General features: G+C 45.4%; 1 protein-coding gene across 6 annotated transcripts; it reads right to left on the bottom strand.

Moving 5' to 3' along the window:
• Nucleotides 1-327: 327 nt before the first annotated feature.
• Nucleotides 328-15,069, bottom strand: tnip1 (TNFAIP3 interacting protein 1). Of its 6 annotated transcripts, XM_060062764.1 has the most exons (20): nucleotides 12,804-13,013; nucleotides 12,202-12,262; nucleotides 11,541-11,712; nucleotides 11,023-11,052; nucleotides 10,383-10,649; nucleotides 10,173-10,258; nucleotides 9,893-9,952; nucleotides 8,882-9,109; nucleotides 7,932-8,026; nucleotides 7,538-7,688; nucleotides 6,757-6,849; nucleotides 6,524-6,589; nucleotides 6,001-6,132; nucleotides 5,135-5,263; nucleotides 4,764-4,898; nucleotides 4,547-4,672; nucleotides 4,037-4,120; nucleotides 3,346-3,486; nucleotides 2,872-2,956; nucleotides 328-1,265 (listed from the first exon to the last, which is right to left on the bottom strand). In XM_060062764.1, exons 2-20 carry the CDS (start codon nucleotides 12,241-12,243, stop codon nucleotides 1,201-1,203), a joined length of 2,187 nt encoding a protein of 728 aa, XP_059918747.1. In that variant the 5' UTR covers nucleotides 12,244-12,262; nucleotides 12,804-13,013; the 3' UTR covers nucleotides 328-1,200. The 6 variants fall into 6 exon arrangements, with proteins under 6 accessions (XP_059918747.1, XP_059918752.1, XP_059918750.1 ...); XM_060062769.1 differs by lacking the exons at nucleotides 12,202-12,262; nucleotides 12,804-13,013 and adding an exon at nucleotides 14,914-15,069; XM_060062767.1 differs by lacking the exon at nucleotides 12,202-12,262 and having other exon boundaries at nucleotides 12,804-13,011.
• Between the last annotated feature and the right edge of the window lie 37 nt (nucleotides 15,070-15,106).

Here is a 15,106-nt window from a genome sequence, read left to right on the forward strand (position 1 = left end):
GTGATACTGCTGCAACACAAGGTTGTGTGTTCTAAAAGACAATTGAAAATCTTCCTCGTCACTGCGACAAGACAACCATATGATGAGGGGGGGGGGGAGGGTCATCTTCCTGATCTTAAATCGTTATTTGACTCACCGCAAGTGACCTTGTTTGTTTGAAGGAATGAGAGGAAGCAGATCAATTGTTCACAGAGTTGGGGGAGAGAAGTGGGGAAGGGGTTCAATTGGCTAATCTCTGCAAAGGATGGGAATTTGTTATGGACAACGGTATAGGATGCTGAAGGATAAAGGAAAGGTAAGAACAAGTGACCAAATCATTAAATCGGGTGCGGTAAATTAAAGTGTTGGTTTTTATGAGATTAGGTCCATTAGAGTGAAAAAACGCGTTTGTATGTGTATGTGCTGTTTTGTCGAGTATTGTGTGTCTGATACAAACATACAATGCCAATAGCTACAATATATTGGGATTACAGTAACAACATAGAAAGAACAGCATTACTAAAGACAATGATTTACACTGAGTCAATGCAACTATCAAAACATTAGATTATAAATAAATTATCAATAATCACAATCATGTATTTTTTGCCATGATACCATCAAAATTAATTTCCCAAAATTTTAGTATTTCAACAATCACTTTTGAACAGTTACACATATGGGACAGGTCTAGAACATCAATGGTACTGAAGAAATCATCATAAATGAAATAACATTCACATTACAATGTCTATGATTCAATGTACCTACATAATCATTCTTTGTTGGAATGAATATATGTGGTCTTGTTCTTAAATCGGGAATGGCTTCCGTTTAACTCAACGAGTAACAAACTAGGTATGTGAAGTTGTTACATTTCTGCAGAGACAATCACGTAGGTATATTGTCAGAAAAAAAAAAAGTATGTTGATAGTTTCCAACCTATTTAACAAATGACTTCGGTTCCTGCATAGAATCATATGAAGCAGATTGAGTCTCAAAAATAATAAGTTTAAAAAAATCTAAACAATATATCATGTATATATATTCAGAATAGCGAAAACAGTGTTTCACAAATAGGCTTATAAAACGCAAGTATAAACAACATTCCGATATCTACAGTTCAGTAGGAAAATTATAGTTCAAATTACACCTTGTCAAATCAAAACAAACTGAATCATGCTACTACCCAAGCTTCATTTGGTTGGATCAGTGATGCTTCTAGTGCTTTCCAGGGTCAAGGTTCTGTCTTTCCCTTTTTCCGAATCCTGCCGCCGTTGACTGATCTGAAGAAACAAGACAGACGACCATTGTAAGCTCAGCGATCCCCAGCCGAGCGGCCCTATGTGGTGTTTAGCCTCAAAACAAGACGATGCCGGCTACGCTGACCGAACCACCGGAACCGTCTCTCCTGGATTCACTTATACATTTGTAAAAATTGCTTTGTTGTACCATGTCTAGTGTAGGGCCCGACCGATATTGATTTTTGAGTGCCGATGCCGATGCCGATTATTTTCAGAGAAAAATTACGATTACGATTTAATCGGCCGATTAAAATAAATAAATAAAAAAAGCCTATAAAACGTAGTTTTTGATACCTTAAATATACTTTAAACACTTTTGACGAATATGTGAATTGAATGCAGAACCTTTGAGTGTTTTAGAATACATTTACAGTAAAAAAATGAGTGTAATGTAAAATGTAAAATAAATAACTAACTCCCAATGTGCTGCGCTCGTGAGCAGTGACTAACACGTGCGTGCTGAGCAGTATGGTCTCACCGTTAGAGTCTACAGTATAACAAATTAACATGGCCTGGGACCTAAAGAAAAACAGGCACAACATGCTCAAACAACGCGTCTTGTGTACATTGGTGAGGTGAGCGCGCAGCTGCCTGAGCGAGCATGCTTTCATGTTGTATGGTAAAATTCAATCTCCTCTTTTTTACTCCAGCTAAAGTTGTTAGTTAGCAAGGCGAGTAGGAGCGCAATCTGCAGGATACTAAGCGCAATAACATTTAAAAAAAAAAAAAAAAAAAAACGGTTGTAATCGGCGTCTTTTTGGCAGATGTCGATTATTTTCAAAAAGGCTATAATCGGCCGATTAAATCGGCAGGCCGATGACACACTAGACTAGGTCGGGCCCTAGTCTAGTGTGTGCTTAAACAAGCCATCAACCAGAGTCACCAGGCCCGAGTAAGATCTGTTTGACTCTGGGGGAGGCTGACCAGTGCCCACAGGTTAAACAAGCGATCATACAACGCATAAACACACACACAAATACACAGTCAGGATATTTCGGCAGCATGTGACACCTGCTCTGTCAATAATTGATCCTCTGTCCTTGTTTTGGAGGAGCTAGTAAAGCCACCTAGATGGCATGTAGCTAGGAACAATTAGTCCATACCGCCTCTGCCTAAGAGCATTTAGAGTGAACGCTCCTGCCACAAATAAACACAATAAAGCGCTTTGCTTTTTGTGATCAAACATTTGGTAAATTACTAACGATTCAGTTATTTAAGTAGACGAACTCTGATCGACGCACGTTGGGCAACAGTTACACATATGTTTGTATTGCAGAACTACACTCAAAAGCAGTTTCGCAATCGTTTACATTCCAAACAGTTACGCCCACGCTAAATACTCTTTGGCCAAATAAGTATAAGGAATTATTTATGAAATGCTTCATCACGTTTGAGTAAAGCCAGGGGATCCGGTTCCTATTGTTTGATCACCAGGACCACTATGGTCCTTCAAGCACACTGTGGGCACAAGGTGCCTCACCAAAACGTGACTCATGAACCAGGTAAACCAGGCAACCTGAGCAACTTCAGCTTGAAGATAAGAGCTCCAAGACAGGGGGGGAGGGAAGGGGATGGCCTCTGACCGTACCTGTGGTCTCTGGCGGGGGTCTCGAACCCTCCCCGGTGACTCTGGACCCTCTGGGCTGTGGGAAGGACGACTGCCAAGGAAAACCCTGCGGAGGGAAAGAAAGAAAGAAAGAAAGAAAGAAAGAAAGAAATGTAAGGAGATAAAAATAAGGTCATGGAGAAAAAGAAACAGATGGAGTGAGTGAGCGACTCAGTCATCATCTACCCTTGAAGCACCTGGGACTAAACCCCACCAGACCTGCAGCTTCCTGCCCTACACCTGACCCTCGCCCTATCAGAACCCCAATCCACGCGCAGGGGGGAGCTACTTCTGGCCCTCAAAAGCTCCTAGGCAGTGGGGCGAGAATGAAGACACTTCCGATGAAGATGATGACTCTAAATGATGTCATCTGATTATGATACTCTAATTTGGCACGGGGGGGGGGGGGGGGTGGAGGGGCTCGGTTTCGGTCTCTTCCGAAGATCAAGCCCTTACCGGGTCGCGTCCGGGGGGCGGTGCTGCCGCGTTGGCTGCGGCGGCGGCGGCGGCAGCGGCGGCGGCCGTAGCGCCCGCTGCGTTGGGCATCCGGGGGGGGAAGTGTACAGGCCAGCCCTCCAGGCCCTGCCCAGCGCCCACCTGCACAGAGGGACCACAGTAGCTCACCCGGCTGCCCACGAGACACCCCCCCCCTCCCGCCCCCTCGACGTGGGCACGACGTTCGTACATGTTTTTGCACACACTGCCTTCTGGTCGCTTCTACCAGTGGGGGGGGGGGGGGGTTGGTGGGTCACGAGTAAACATCCACTGCATGGGGACACTACTCTCTTGGGCATGCACCCCCCCCCACCCAGCCGACCTCCCTCCGGACTTTAGACTGCTCAAACCGCCTCCCACTCAACCAGCCGTGGACCAATGCAAACCCTTGTGTAAACACACTAATGTAAACACAATGTTCACACAGAGTGCAACAGCACCACACAGTGGCCAGACTTCTGCAGAGCGCAAATATGCCCTCTTGGGCCACTAGAGGGCCATGGTGCTTACCAGAGGGCCATGGCAAAGTTTGCCATAAAAAAGGAATCCATAGTAAGCTTGGGTACATCTAACAATGAATCGCAAAGAGCAGTGGTACAATCCCCCAGCTAAAGGTAGTGATTAGCAGTGCAGGCTACGAGGGAGGGCGTACCTGTTTGTGGTGCTGCATCTGCAGTCTCTCCAGCTTACACCTTTCCGTCCGTTCTCTCTGGCACTCATTCTGTGCCTGGTGGAGCTGACACACACACACACACACACACACACACACACACACACACACACACACACACACACACACACACACACACACACACACACACACACACACACACACACACACACACACACACACACACACACACACACACACACACACACACACACACCGTTCTTTGTTAAAAATGAAAACATCTTTTTATCACCCATTTAATCTGCAGATAAAGGACTGATCTCCGCCGGTTGCAGAACAAGAAGGTATGAAGATTCGTAGAAATTAAATTCTCAGAATTTCATTGTTTGCATTTATAAACACGTTTAAACAACCATCTGTGGCTGATATGCTGCTACATACTGCTGCGCAGGCTCGCGTCCGTGTCCAAAAACGCTCGTTTGCACCCACCGTTTCAAAGTGTTCGCACGCTCCAACTTAATCCGGGCTTACCTGATTGGTTAAATTCGTCATTTGACCCTGAAGCCTCTCCACTTGTCTCCTCAGATCCTCCTTCTCCTCGTTCATGCGCTCCCGGTCGCTCCTCTCTTTCCTGAAGTCCTCTTCAAAGATCTTCACCTGGAGTGCAGAGAAAAGACCCCCGGGTTTAACAAGGGTACGGCGTGCGCACGGGGCGAAGGCATCTGAACGGCGTGACTCCTCCTCTGACCTGCTCCTTGAGCACCGCCACCTGAGTCAGCAGTTCCTGCTTCTTCAGGTTGCTGGCGGCGTCGCCGTGGTTACCCTGGCCCGGTGGGGGCTGGGAGGCGGCGGGGGGATGCAGATTCAGGGCCTCCTCCAACGCCTGGTGGTGAGAGAAGGCATCGAGTGATGGATACGACAAAACACACACACACACACACGTGCAAACTTCCTCTAATACACACACAGTGCCACACACACAGAGTGCCACACACACACACACAGATTGCCATACAGACACACAGAGTGAAACACACACACACACACACACAGTGTGCCACACACGGGGACACACAGTGACACACACACACACACACACACACACACACACACACCCACCCTGTTGAGCCTCTGGATCTCCTTCTCCTGGTACTCCCTCTGCTTGCTGAGCGGCAGCAGCTGGTCCTGCAGGTAGCGCACCTTCTGCTTCAGCTCCGTCGTCTCCGAGTTCAGACACTCCTTCTCGCCCTGGACACCGGACGGGCACACAGATCAGACCCCAGAACCCCACCGCCGCCCCCCCCCGGGCTTCTACTACAAGGGGGGGCTGCCGGGCTATACTCGACCAGTGGGACACGGCTGCTGTGCGTGGGACCTGCACTCGTAGCTCGACACTAGACGACCCTGCGTGTTCTACACCCAAGGACCTTGAATACTGCCTGCAAAAAGTCTTGTTTTTTCCATTCCTTGACTGTGACATTCAGTACAGCTCTGTTTATTGTCTTGGTTCCATCCCCCTTGCTACTAAAACAGTGAGTAAAGCTCTCTGTGTTATCTTGGTTCCATCCCCCTTGCTACTAAAACAGTGAGTAAAGCTGTCTGTATTGTCTGGGTTCCATCCCTCTAATTACTAAAACAGTCAGTACAGCTCTCTGTATTGTCTGGTTTCCATCAATCTAACTACATAACAGACAGTACAGCTCTCTGTATTGTCTGGGTTCCATCCCACTAACTACTAAAACAGTCATTAAAGCGCTCTGTATTGTCTGGTTTCCAGCCCTCTAATTACTAAAACAGTCAGTACAGCTCTCTGTATTGTCTGGTTTCCATCCCTCTAACTACATAACAGTCATTACAGCTCTCTGTATTGTCTGGGTTCCATCCCTCTAACTACATAACAGTCATTACAGCTCTCTGCATTGTCTGGGTTCAGTCTAGCTCTGTACTCTTTGCTGTGATCAGCGTGTGTGTGGTGTTCTTCCCACCTGGACGTTCTCGATCTTGGACTTGGCCAGCAGGAGCTTCTTGTCGTAGTCCCGCTGCCGCTGTTCCCGCTCCGCCTCCAGCTCCACCACCGCCTTCTGGGAGTCAGCCAGCCGCTGCCGGAGGTCCGTGATCTGGGAGGGGAAGGACGAGGCGTGAGGCGAACAGAAACAGAAAAGAGAGGCCGGTTTGTTGCCTTGACCTTCGGAACACAGCCTGGGGAAGGGGGCTCTACAGAGCCGACTGGTTTAGTGTAACATTGTTATTTTTCCCAACATTTGTAATTCTTTCCATGCGTTGTTTTTATTCTGTGTTTAACGAATATTTCCGTCCCGGATTCAGATTGGCAGACTATTATGAAATAGCTAGGGGCTAAAATCGTACTTTATATACTAATTTTGCACCTACATTATACAAATATTGAACCCATCAGTGAAACGCTACACAAACTGATATGATTAACACATGATGAGAAATCACTTCCAGCGTGTCCGTAAAACCAAACCCCCACACTGAACGGCCTACCTTCTGCTCAAACTGGGTCTTCATGTTGTTCCACTGGACGTCCCACTGCTTGTTCACCTCCAGCACCTGGGAAACACAAGAGACAAACGCAGCCAGAGTGAAACCGACTGGAACAATAAAACCCACATGTGGGGACCACATGTCCAGGTCGGACTTTCCCTGATCATAGCCACAGGGATGCGTGGAGAGCGAGAGTGAGGGCGAGAGTGAGAGCGAGGGCGAGTGAGACTTGCATCCTTTCTCTGTTTCTCCAAAAGCTTGATCTTCTTTTCGTACACCTCCGGGTCACATGACTTCACGGGGGTTTTCTCCGCAGCTTTCGCACTCTGGAGGAGTTCAGAAATATAATAAATGTTAATAAAAGACACTAATAGGAACACATAACCAGGTGCTATGGGGTGTCAGAAGAGAAGTACTAGTAGTAGCAGTGGACAAGGTGGTCGAATCCCAGCCGCAAGGTGCACGATCTACTGGTAGGCCTCCTCGAGCGTGATAGAAAACTGAATGACCTGCATGTGAACTCAATGCGAGTGGCGTGAATAGTAAGAGGCTCTTAAAGACACCATTCACATAGAACACACACGGAGCGATTCCGAGTGGCAGCATTAAATCACGATCCGATATGGGAAACTATAATTCCGATCCCCATTTATTGGCCTACTTCTTTGAACCCTGGTCTGGGGGCCGTGCGGGGGGGGGGGGGGGGGGGGCACACTGGTGGGTGACTGGGCAATTATCCCATCGCTGGTAATGAATCCACGTGAATAAAAGAGGAGGCCCTCCCCAGTGGTGAAGTGGGGGTCCTACAGGCGGTCTGGTTTCCTTCCATAGACGGGCATGTGAGACATTGAATAAGGATTCAGAGAGAAAATAAACTAAATAAATAAGAGTAACTAAACGCACTCTAGGCTTGATGTTAACTAAAATAGGCGGTGAATGAAATAATAGGGCGTCCACATCAGCGCAACTCATTTTGTGCGTGTGTGTGTGTGGGGGGGGGGGGCTTTTGCCGACCTTGGATGGAGTGGTCATTTCCATCTTGGATCTGACGCTGGGGGATTCCTCCTTCACTGGCTCCTCCTTGGCGTCTTCTGGCTCACTGTCTGTCTGAACCGCTGGGTCCGCCCCGCCGGTCACCAGCTCCTTCAGCTTCTGGTTCTCAAGCCTGTGACACACACACAGAAAGAGAAAGAGAAATGTGTAAAACAGAGGCCTTGTGCAAACACTGGGAACACCCCAAGACCCCCACGCATACAGTAGCCCGTCATTCTGTTCAAAGTGAAAGTGAGGCTCTTTACAACGTGAGCTAAACAAAGTCCAAACGTTAAGATGAATTATGTATCTCAAGACAGTATGGGCCGAGCTGACCGTTTACACTAGGGTTATGTTTGAAAGAAAACAAAACCACCTCAGTTGTTCCAAGTCTCGATTCCTGAACTGATGATCCTCTTCCATTTTCTTTCGAAGCTCATTGTTCTCCTGTCTGAGCTGCTCACAAAGTGTCTGAAACAAAAAGTATATTACTTTTATTGGACGAGAGATGGAAACCAAAAAGAACAGCCAACCCCAACGTAGAAAGCTCATAGTGAAACTGAAGTGTGTAGTGGATTTCCATTTGATGATACAGGTCATACAAAAGTTTGAATGTTCAAATGCATCAGCTGTTTTTTTTTTTTTCAAAAGAAGGTCACTTTCTTGATGACGCTTCCAACGATTGAGTCAACTTGGCCCAGTTAGGAGGGTTAAAGGTTGGATTTTTCAGATAAAATTATTCAAATCCCTACTGATCAGCATTGACCACCGATATATCCGGGTTATTTTAAGATATAAGCAGGTTGAATAGTTACACATTGCGACATTCAGACTAACTATCAATTAAAATATATTTTTACTTTATAGGCAATTCCAAAGTCAGTAGCATAAACTATATTCTCTACACTTAATAGAAGGAATAAAAATATTTCTGTCAATTTACTATTTATAAATGAAAGGGAGATGAAGGCACAAGATAAATGCTATATAATAATAATAATAATAATAATAATAATAATAATAACAACAAATAATTATGTCAATAAAATATGACATAATTAAATAACTGCAATAGATCAATAAAACATAATGCCATAATTAAATAACTGCAATTGATCAACAAAACAATGCCATAATTAAATAACTGCAATAGATCAACAAAACAATGCCATAATTAAATAACTGCAATAGATAAATAAAACAATGCCATAATTAAATAACTGCAATAGGGGGTTTTCCCCCACACCGCCCATCTCTTGATCCCACCCCAAGGTGTTCTTTCCTGTCGAACCCCATCTGTGACCCTACTGCGACCAGCAGACCCACCTGCAGGAGCGAGGTGCGCTGCTCGTTCTTCTGCACCTTGGAGGACAGGTGGTGGAACTCCACGGCCATGCGGCCCAGGTGGGCCAGCAGCTGGTTGGGGTTGGACTCCTCGGCGAACACGCTGAAGGAGCTTTCCAGCCGCTGCAGCTGGCTGGCCAGCTCCATGTTGTCCTGGGGCTGATGCGCCGCCACCACCCCCAGGGCCGCCGCCGCCGCAGCCGCCGCCGTCTGTGGGTCAACACAGGGCCGAGCGTGAGCCTCAGGCCGTCTCTCGGCTGGTGGTGGAGCCGCGGGCGACTCCATTCGGACCGCCGCGGACAGGTTTATGAGAGGGATCGCTTTACCGTCGCCCTCGTACGCCTCGCTTTATCCAGAGCTTCAGCAATGCTGAAAATCGAACCGCTCGCTATATGGTAAATGCTAAATGACGCTGTTTAAAGTCATTGAAAGATAAATCGGAACGTCTTCACGTTAGTCCCGTGGCGAAGCAACCAAGCCCAAGAGTCGACTCTGAACCGTCGGGAAGTGATTCAAATTGGGAGCTGATTCAGTCGGGAGGCAGATCACAAGACCCCATGTCCCATGGAAGGACGTCCTTACAGCACAATCAAGCAGCTCTATAAACACACTGCGTCTGATTCACAGACTTTGTGGATGCGTCGACATAGTTCTTGCCTGTGATAATCCTGTACTTTCCCCTCAGCCTGACTCAGAACGGGAGTACCAGTGTTGAGTTGTATTTCAGTTGAGTCACCGAAAGAGGGAGGAGTTCCCATCATCAACAGCATGGAGAGGCTAAATTTATCAGGAAATCAGTATATAACGAAACCCTTGGGCTTAAACTGTGGTAAATGTGTACCAACAAACGTCATGGTTAATTGATTGTTCAGCACAGGATTACATGAATTACTGGGTGTACTTTATATTTATTTATCACGCCTTTGTTAAAAGGGTGTAGTAGAAGTTTGGCAGAGTCATGCAAGGAAACAATGACAATGATTGAGTACTCACACTGTGACCTTCCAACGCCTTGTGTTCTAAATGTACCAGTTCATCTTCTGTGAGGCCCTCCTGTAAAACAGAAGAGATCTGTGAGCCTTTTTGGAAATGAAAGAAGAACCCTTCCAAACCGGAAAGAACCAGTTGGCTGCGAGGCACACATACACAAGCACACAAATGTAGAAGTCTCAATTCTAAAGCCGGGAATTATTTTTCTCTTCCACGCTCTGCGTTATGGAACAGACAGCCATCAGCCGCCTGGTCCAGGGCTGCCTCTGAACCAATGACTCACCAGAGGCTTCTCGGGCTGCAGGGCCTTGCCCGAGGAACACGCCGGGTCTTCCTTCAGCTCCTGGCTAATGAGCGCGTGGGCTTTGGCTTGAGAGGGAAGAAAAAAACAACAACAACACGTTACACATTCTACCCTCATTTTTGCATTTTGTATCTCAGGCATCCGAGAGCATACGTGCCCCCCCCCCCCCCCCGACACGCTCACCATTACCTGAAAGCCTGTGAGGCGTGAGCTGGGCTTCGCTCGGCCCACCCCGGTCTCTCTCTCCAACCCGGTCTCTCTCTCCAACCCGGTCTCTCTCTCCAACCCGGTCTCTCTCTCCAACCCGGTCTCTCTCTCCAACCCGGTCTCTCTCTCCTCCCGTGCAGAGGCTGGTGGTGAAGATGGAGGACTTGAGGGCCTCGTTGTCCCGGACCAGCTCCTCCACCCTCTGACGCAGTCGCGAGGCCTCCGTCTGGGACTCCTCCAGCAGGTCGCCTGCAAAACACACTGGCTGCTCAGTGACCCTGCATGCCTCAAGGCATTGATTGGGGTAGATCAGGGATTTCTATCCACTTTTTCCCATCTCGGGACCCAGAATATCATTTTAACATTGTGTTTGTGGGAACGGATGGTAAGCTGAAAGGCATTCCTGTGATTACAATCAATCAGTTATTAAAGCCATCCGTCAAGACAGATAATTCAGTTAGGGCGTGCCGTACATGCAGAGCTTCCACTAACAACTTCCTGCTCGACTGGAAGAAAATTCTAATCTACTTCTTTATTTTTCTAAGAAATCTTCAAAACAAATTCTTGACAAAAACAACAACAAGAATACGTCAGGGACATCTGATGGAATAAGATTACATACCGAAGCGACCAACAGGATCAAACTGGCATCCTAAGATAAAACGCACAGCAGGAGTGTCATGGCATTGTGGCGGGGAGGACCGAGGCATGCTGTTACTCATGGAATGAAAGGGTCACGTACTCCCTGGGGACACGTTCACCTGAGATAGACTCACATGCAAGCATGACCGCACGTCGCCTACCAATGAAAATATTCTGGTTTCACCGCATTCCGCTTTACTTTTGTGGCACGCAAACACACTTCACAACTACATGTATAGTTTAGACGAAATCTCTTATTTTATAATACCCGTATGAAGTGCAAAACAGAATAAATAAATAACTTCATAAACCAGTGCAGTTGTTTAGTTCTCAATTATCAACACGCAACAACCATAACTACACTCGTCGGTCATGTAACATCATGGAACCGGACACCTGCCGCAAAAGGTGACTAAGTGCCGCTGGCACCCTCTCTCTCCCTCCCTCTATATATTGCCATGATGGCCAGAAAGTCACCCAAAAAGAAAAAGCACCCACCTAAGCTTTTCAGCCCCTTCATCCTCTCCCTCAGTATGCCGTTCTCCTCCAGGAGCTGGCGGTAGCTGAAGTCCTCTCTGGCCTTGGCCTCACTCCCGCCAGGGTCGTAGATCCGGTAGGGTCCTTTCCCGTCCATCGCCACCGCTTCACTTACTAAGCATGGTGCTCGGAACTGAAAAGGGAAGAGAGAGCTGGTGAGGAAAATGTGGAAGAAGGTACTAGTGTGGTGGTGAATGAGATGCTTGGAGGATGGACTCTGATTGGTGGGAGGAGCGGAGAGAAAAAATCAAAACAGAGACGACATGCGAAACAATGCATTTGCATTTAGCAGGGAGCAAAAAAATGTAAACAATGCAGAAGAGAGGCGCTTTACATTACAATTACATTAATTACATAAATCTTTATTGGGGTCACACGCCCGATTATATTTATAGTACAAAGAAATTATGGCATTTTAATGGCATGATGCTAAACATTGAAGCCACTGAAGTGCAGTGACAACATTTTCGTCAAGGTAACAATACGCAAGCATTTCACTGTGAGTAGTACAGCTGTGCCAAAATTATAACCATAAAGGAATGCAACCACTGATGTCCCCGTCATGTAGGATGGCAGAAACTGCATGCACTCAGGCACCCCTCAAAGTAAAGAGTTACTCTACCCCCTTGGAGTCTTTTCGACCTCTTTTCCTCTCTTCGTTCATAATTCATAGAACGGAGAGTCTAAAATATTCAGTCCAAAAACAACAAAAGAGGACATGTACCAATCGACAAGATTAGATGTGCCGATAGCAATGACCGACACTGATAACAAGAAAAACAACAGCATCACATCCTTTCAGCGAGTTACGTTCATAGCAGCATCCGAGCTTTCAATACAAGGCAACGCTCACGTTTATGTCGGCTACATCTGCTATGACCGCTTATAATATATACACGAGAGCACAGCAGCAAATATGAGGTAAAACTACGGCGTATGAGATGCATTCAAGAAAAAAAAAGTTTACCATCTGTTTCTCGTATAAAGCCAGCTAATATTAGCGATGTGAATGTGTAATAATGGCTAATATCAGGTTTCGCTGTTGTCATGCAAATAGCTAGAAGCTGGCTAGCGGCTGGCTAACATGAAATGGCCATTCGAGAAATTGCAGCGAGTCGCTCCTTCATCATCCCGCGATTGCTCTTATTCGGATCCAAACTCCTCGATTTGGCATCGAAGTTAGACGACAAACAAAAGAACAAAGAGATGTCTTTTGTGAGTTACCTTTCAGTGGAGTGGCCTGTCTTCTCCTACCCAGACATCTATTGCGGAAGTGGTCTGCGCTGTAACCTGGGAAATTCCACCTCGCTAAACGCTCAATGTAAACAGCACTGAATGACAGCTCGGTGAGCCAATGGACGGCACTGAGTGGCAGCTCGGTGAGCCAATGGACAGCACTGAACGGTACCCCAGTGTGCCAATGGGTGCATAGGATGTCACCAGCGGCGACACCACGTAACCTCGTTCCCAGGTGTTCTCGTCTCACTACGGATCGGGATGCTCCAAATGAGCGTTATTGGCGAAAGAGAGGTGGTACTTTTAGTTTCATGGTTTATTGACAAGAGGCGGGACTGCCGGCAGATGGGTATCCGTCTTCGTTACATGCTAGGATGTTCCTTTGTCAATATTTTCTAAAAAAAAAAAAAACACTGCATATGTGTTCTCCTTGTCGTTGTGGTTTTTATTCATGTCGTGTTCCTATTATTCTCGCTCTTGGGTACACATCTAAAAGGAAGTAGGAGGCCGGAAATTGGCGCTGCGGTAGACCGGGATACCGCCATAATTCAGCCTGGCGGCGTCCGACCGCACCAAGTATATCAACATGGGGAGGGAGATATGTTTTCTAATGTAACTTTATTAGGTTGGTCTATGTTTTAATTAAGTTGTCATTTTAGACCAGAAATTTGTCAGCCTTTCCCCTCGTCGACTGAGACAAGTCATACAGAACATAAAATGAAAATACTCAGTAAACGGTACACATTTTATGTTTTGTTTTTTATCTATATACAACTGACTATATTACTGACTGTACAAACTGTTAAATAATCGATCATATACATATACAGTCCTAAGTGTCCATTTACTAGAGTCATTCTACAACTGGAGTAGTTGTCCTGCAAAGAGTGCCATCTTGTGGGATATAATGCTACATGCATAAAATACAGTTTAATCAGTCAATTAAACAGACCAACGTGTCCAACTTTTGTTTCCAAATTATATGTTTTTTTGGTATAAAGCTTTTTCAATATTCTTACTTTGTTATATCAAATCTAACACTTCCTACTTCACCGAGATTTTAAGTGTATGGAAAAGCCAAGCCTAAGGTGCGTATCAAAGCAAACAAAGCCGTTTTGTGAAATGTCCTCTGCCCTAAAGATGGTCGATAAAATAGGCCTACATTTTTCCTTTTTATTTATTTTTTTATTTTTTATAGGTACAATAAAAGTAAATAAAACATAAACAATAAGTAGTGTTTTACTTCGCCCTGTACCAATCCAATAGGATTCTATCTGTAATACAAACATTATTATATCACTGCTATACACCAGAAACAGAATACATATGGCCTCCGAATATGACGTCGGGTGAAGAATATTGATCCGAAAGCGTCCTTTAAAACATACTTTCCAAAAAATACAAGACTTTTTTTTACCGTTACATTTATCTCCTTAATTCATAATCATCATTATGATGTCGTTGAATAGAATGTAATAATATAAAATAAAATAATATGGATTCTAGATAGGCCTACATTCTGTCCAAATAATGAACTCTTACTGCCTTTACCCTCCATCTATTCAACTAAATATTTTCATCATTAATATTTTTCATGTTACTCATTAATACGTTTTCATCCACATTTTAACTACTAAATGGAATAGCATTATACATTTATTATAATATGTAATGCACTGAGTAATGTCAGTAATGTTTCTGGATTTACATCATTAATCATGTCGATGGTGCCAAATAATAATGATATATATGGTATAATTTATAAGTTCATTCAAGTATTCTATCCCACATTCTTGAGCAGACAATTTAGAGGGAATCCTTTCCCAAGTTTAGGCCTTAGTGCAAAACAATAAGAAACAACAACAATGCCAAAAAAACGATTTTCTTTTAGAATACCACATTAAATAGCAATAAGTAATCTATGTTCCTGTCCAGAATCGATCGACCCTTTAACACAACACAACAAAACTGAGCAAAGCCTCAGCGAAACCCCTCACACATGACAGCAAACGAAATCCGGACCATTTGAAGCAACATAACGGTGTTTATATATCAGTATCTTTATGTTTCATGATAACAAAACGAACTCAACACTCACCCACACATTCCGCTGGTTACACAGAGACACTTTTTAAGGAAACTAGTGAGCAGGGGAGAAGCATTTACTCTGATACTTAGGTGGGGAATTCCCACATCACCCCATAGAACCTGGTATGCGTCCAACTGCACGGCCTGGTTCAAATCGACAAGCACACACAAAAAAAGAACTGCACTCACTTCGTTTTTGTTTA

Source organism: Gadus macrocephalus, chromosome 10, assembly GCF_031168955.1.
Source record: "Gadus macrocephalus chromosome 10, ASM3116895v1".
Lineage (NCBI taxonomy): Eukaryota > Metazoa > Chordata > Actinopteri > Gadiformes > Gadidae > Gadus > Gadus macrocephalus.